Source organism: Marmota monax, unplaced genomic scaffold (genome assembly GCF_021218885.2).
Source record: "Marmota monax isolate L192 unplaced genomic scaffold, Marmota_monax_Labrador192_F-V1.1 WCK01_AAM20220418_F8-fsc00036, whole genome shotgun sequence".
Taxonomy (NCBI): domain Eukaryota; kingdom Metazoa; phylum Chordata; class Mammalia; order Rodentia; family Sciuridae; genus Marmota; species Marmota monax.
The window spans coordinates 12,130,343-12,136,184 of NW_026694491.1; the positions used below are offsets into that span (position 1 = coordinate 12,130,343).

Sequence of the window (5,842 nt, forward strand, 5' to 3'; positions counted from 1 at the left end):
AAGCTTTATTTAGCTTGCTGTGGTGGCACATGCCTATAATTTCAGCGACTCAGAATGCTAAGGCAGGAGGATTGCAAGTTCAAAGCCAGCCTCAGAGATTTAGCAAGGCTCTGAACTACTTATCAAGACCTTATCTCAAAAGTTAGAAAAAAAAAAAAAAAGGTGGAGGGGAGCTGGGGATGTGGCTTGGCAGTTAACTGCCCCTGGATTCAATCCTTAGTATCAAAAAAGAAAACAAAAACAGCTTTATTTTTCACTCTATTAACAAATGCTGTAGTAATCAAGTAGAATATTAAGGCCATAGATCAAGTTTCATATATAGGGACTATTACTGTTCACTTAGTTAGAAAATTCATTTTCATGCTGTGTCTTAGGAGGCCGAGGGTACCTTACAGACACAAAATAGGTAAATAAAAAAACTGCTTTTTTCCTCATCAGGTTTCATTTTTTTTTATTGGAATGAGATTTGGGGGTGGAGTACTGAATTTGTTAGGGGTTAACATATTTACACTTTATCAAGATTAAAAAATTCTTGAAGAACAAAATGAGGCATATAATTTTACTCTATAGCACAAATCTTTGCTAAACTAAAAATAATGCTTTAAACAAAAATTTTGAGATACATCAACTACAAATAAATTTCAAACAAAATGTAGTGATCAAAATATTTAACTGTCCTTTATCAAGCTTCAACCAATACATTCAGTTTTCACTGTCTGAGCAAATCAATTTTAGTTTCTTCATAGTCCTCCATCTGTCTTTTAACATGACACTTGTTCGGTTGTTGAATTTATAATGTGATAGTATTTTAGGCCAGTTTCCCTCTCCATACTTCCTCACACCAGATCTCAAATTCTTGTCTTCTTCCCAAAGCCATACCTGTCTTTTCCTAGGTCAATGTTTTTTAGGAGTTATGGGTTGATTTTTTTGAAACATATACTCTCTTGCTTTCAGTGACTCTTCTGTTTTCTTTTTTCTTTTTTTTTTCTTTCCACTTTGAAGAGTTCCTACTCGCTCCTCTTTCTCATTAAAGTCTTGCTGCCAGCTTCCATGTTTCAATTTGGATATGAAGAGACTCTTGTGAGACCTTTTTACTTTATCCAAATTGACTTCAGTTTCCGTTTCAATATCATTACCATTAAGTTCATCTTGAGAAGTTATTTTTCTCGATTTTTCACTTTCCACTACTTTTGCTGCTGCCTTCATTAGAAAAGTTGATGATTTTTCGTTAAGCACACAATTCACATGACTCTTAATTTTCTTCATCATGTGGTTGTAGCTGCAGTGTTGAAAAAAAGAATGGAATGTATCTTTCTGAGAGATTATCCTAAGCAATTTCCTTTCTAAAGGCGTGTGAGAATTTGCGCCACCAAATATTCTTTCAAAGACTTCTTCTGCTTCCTTAAAACTGCCATTTTCCGTACAAACAGCTATAGCCTCAATTTTAATTAAATTCTTTATTTCTTCATGAAGTTTGTCATGTTCTTTTTCAATTGAAGCCCAAATCATCAGGGCTGATTGCAAGGGTGTAATTGGCTCATCATTTTCAAACTGTGCATCAAGGGATTTTCCTGCTTCAATTCTTGTCAAAAACTGACCTATGTATGTAGTTTTTAATTGATAAGTTGTAATACTGGATGATCCATGAATTATGGCTTCGGCGCTGTCGCGGGTCTGGTGGAAGTCCTCCGAGGGGCGGTTGCAGAAGGCGCGGCAAAGAGAGAGGCAGAGGAAATGGAGCATCCAGCCAGCAGCCACTGCCTGGGCCTCCTCCACCAGGCCCGCATCCTCCCCGTCTTCTTCCTCCTCCTCCGCCTCCCCCTCCTCTTCCTCAGAGACCCCCAACTGCATCTGACACTTGATCAGTTCCCGGCACTCAAACTCTTCTAGGTCCTCTCTGGCCCTCTCCATCACCTCCTGCTGGGAGGACTCTGCGTCCTCCTGGTCTCCAGGGCCCCGCGGGTTCGGGACCCATAGAGTTTCTTATTCAGTTTTATGTTTGCCTCCGATTTACTGACCAATCAATCACAAGACTGAGAGGGCCTTACATCTTTTATCACTCTAACTACAGCATAATACAATATGATACAATAATTCCATAAAGCACAATTTACATTTATCTTGCTCTGTCCTTAACTCGATAAGGTGGCATTCCAGTTTCCAAATTTCCCTCTTTATCAGATTGATTACCATATAATTTATAAGCAAAATGGGAAATTTGGGGGAGTGAAATGGGGCACATGAATAAGTATTCTGTCAATCATCAGGTATAAATCAGAACTGTCTCCAGAAAAGGGTGACATTGGTTATGCCAACTATAGATGCTTCAAATAATTTATCATTGGCATCTGTGATTTTATTCATCTTTCTCTGTTTGAGATCACATCTGTTAATATCAGAGATTCCTGAGCTCTCATGGGCCCCTGTGCTAAGAATAAGAATAATTTGCACTCCTATTGGATATCACTAGAGAACATACCAGGTACTCACTTTTTAACAAAGTTATTATAGTTTGCTCTATCACTTCTGAGTAACCACCGATTCTCCTATATACTGGGCACTGCCACCACATTGCAGATTCTCTGCATTCTTTCATGGAGCTAAATCTATACAATCCAGTATTACAAATGAAGAGAAAAGTGCCTGTTTCCTGTTGCTTCTAACACTTGGTACAGAAAACATTTTATTTTTGCCCCATTGCTTTCGGATTTTTTTTTTCTCCATTAAGCTTACCATACTGTGCAACCCTAAGTTCATGGTGGCTAGTCTGATAGATAATTCTGATTAATATATCACATACTTCCCTTACAAAGACCAAGATTTTGGTTTTTTACTGAATAAGTTTATGGTCCATCAGTCCTCTCTTAGAATGTGTTTTCCCCCAAGAGACTCCTTAGATCCTATGTAAGTAGGATTCCTGTGTTCTCAAACTACCAGTCTGTGAACATGTCCAGACAGGTCGATACCCTATAGAGTTTTACACAGTTCAGAATCAACCTAGGAGTTATTATTATATTAGGGCCTGAAAAATAAAATATATCATTTTAGAAGTAAAAGCGAAAACAAAAACTTGCCAGCAATGTCTTATCATCCATAAGTTAAACAACAGTTTCCAAATGTGTCTGATTTTTATTTTTCTATGTACTGAGATCTTACTCATGTGCATATTTCTCCAGTGACCTTTTCTTTTATGCAAAGTTCCTAGGAGAATAAAAATTAAAGCTTTACATTCATTTGGTTATTTCAAATTGCCAGGTGTTATGGACTGAACTGTGTAACCTGAAATTCATAGGTTGAAGCCCTAGTGCTCAGTGTTACCATATTTGGAGAAAAGGTCTTTAAGAAGGTCATCAAAGTTAAGCAAAGTCATAAGGGTGGAACTCTAATCCAATAAGATGACTGTCTTTATAAGAAGACAATAAGAGGAGTGAAAGGAGTGAGTACACACAGAGAGACAGCCAAGGCAGGACACAGGGAGAGTCTACTGCAATCCAGTGAAGGAGACCTTACCAGACACCTATCTGCAGGCACCTTGATCTTGAACTTCTCAGTCTCCAAAAGTGCAAGCACTTAAGTTTCAGTTCTTTAAGTCCTCCAGTGCACCAGCCCCAACATCATGCCATGGCAAGCATCTACTGCTCTTGTTTTCTTCTAATCCTAGGGAAAGGACATAGCCTATTTTCCCTATAATATCACCTATCACAAGATCATAATGATGTGATGACCAATTAGTTTTTCAAAGAAGAATGCTTTCTTGAATGTAAATGACTCCTTGACACACCATCCCCATCATTTTTTTTTTTTTTTGCCATGGCTTTGAAATATTAAGTTAACTCAATAATTGGAGTATATCATGCATTTTTCATAAGTATAGAATTATTTATCTGATACATTCATCTAAATTGGCTTGCTCAATCAACCTTATATATACTTTATTACATGTAAGGATTTTAAAATGGCTTTAGACAATTAACATTTTGGCAATACTATTGGCTTCTAATAGAAATGTCTCCAATGACTTAATGATACCTGGCCCACTGCTTAAATTTCTAATTACATATTCTTTGGAGTATAAATGTAGATCAGTGCTTAAAATCTAATTTATTCATCTAATTATTTCTTTTTAAAAGGGATACTCTATTGGGAAGCTACATAGCATATGCATTAGGTCTCCATTATCTTCATCCAGGTACAGCATTTCTCAGTAATGAGTGAATTAAGCTTAAGCATTTGGACTGAAGCACTATCTTGCTATGAGATAAGGCCAAATTCACTTCCCTGTGAGAACAAAGAGGGTGAGGACTATTGTAAAATTCTTGAAGAGCAGAACAAATTCCCTTTTTCATGCAGGGTGTAAAAGAGCAAAAAAGAGACTAAAGTAGAAGCAAAAAAAAAAGAAAGAAAGAAAACGAAAAATAATCTTAGTGCAATGCCTATAGCAACCAATGAAGCAGGGTTGCTAATGAGCTCCTTAGAGGTGGCACAACTGAAGCATATTAAAAATCAAGTGAGTATCAAACTAATCTTATGTCTGTGTCGAAAATTTTATTAAACCTTTTCTGACAGGATGTGACAAATGTGCCTCTATTTATGGTTACATAGACTACAACTTCCACAAGCATCAGAAAGAGTAATGGAGTAGGAGATTTTTACAACAATCATACTAATAGCTAACATTAATTAAATGCCATCTAGATGCCAGGTACTGTACTAGGCATGTTATGGTATCATTTTATAAAACACTTTCACCATTCCTAGGAAGAAGAAATTACAATTCATCTTTTTAAAAATATAAAGCAAGGCAAAAAGGGAAGTGAGTTGCTCTAAGGTATACTTACGGGGAGAAGTCGGGATTTGAACTTGCAAATATTTGAAGTCCTTTCTGATTAGGAAATTAGTTCAATCAGTAAATACACACTGAGTGGCCACTTTTTTGAGGCTATAGTTGTTCATTTGTGGACAAGTTAAAGACCTTTCTTCCAAAAAGCAAATTTCTAAAGCAAAACTTAATTTTCCAGGACTGGATAAATTATATTTTAAGGAGGAAGAGAGTTTGTGATCCTCCCTGAGTTATAAGAAACTTGAGGAATTATCTGCATCTGAAAACACATATATCGTACGTTCCATCTTTCCAAAATATGATATTGAAATACTAAGAAGTTATTTATCAGTAGTTACTCCTTAGCTATTAATATCATACTTGATTTATTAAACTTTTAGACTGTAGAGCTTGCCCTCTCACAAGGAACTGACAACAGGGAGCACAACACTGTTAAAAGTGACAGTATGAAATCTATTCATGTCATATAAGGTCCTTTATAATCTAGCATCTGTCTTATTCTCTGACCTTTTTTCTGCTCATTGTCTTATAGATAAACTTTTATTCCTGCAGAACTCAACTGCTTGGAGCTCCTTAAATGCCACGATTTTTATTGTTTCATGCTTACTTAATTTCCTCCCTTGGTCCTGAGCAGGCAGCCTCCACACATCAGCCTGGATGCATCTCTAGCCTGACATCCAGTTTTACCTCTAGTAGAACACCTTCTCTGATCCTTATACCTACTTCATGCCCTTGCTGTCCAATGTCTTCAATCATGTTCCTGTACTGCTCTGTTCACACTTCTACCATAACTGGATACTGGTATCACTTACTGTTATCTCCCCTTCACCTATGAGTTCTTTAAGTTTAGCTGTGACCACAATAATACTGCATAACAAATTATCTGAAAATGCAGTAGCCTGCAATAATATTTTTGTGCTCAGAGTTTCAAAGTAGTTGTGTTTCAGTTTATTCATGAAAGTCTTAGCTGATGCAAGCATTAATCTAGGTGTAAACTCTGAA

General features: G+C 36.7%; 1 protein-coding gene across 1 annotated transcript; it reads right to left on the reverse strand.

The window, feature by feature from the left end:
- Window positions 1-647: 647 nt before the first annotated feature.
- LOC124075726 (telomeric repeat-binding factor 1-like) lies at window positions 648-5,596 on the reverse strand. The gene is given in 2 exon segments (XM_046419280.2): window positions 648-1,982; window positions 5,560-5,596. Coding segments are annotated over 2 exon segments (1,317 nt in total). The 3' UTR covers window positions 648-702.
- Window positions 5,597-5,842: the final 246 nt, after the last annotated feature.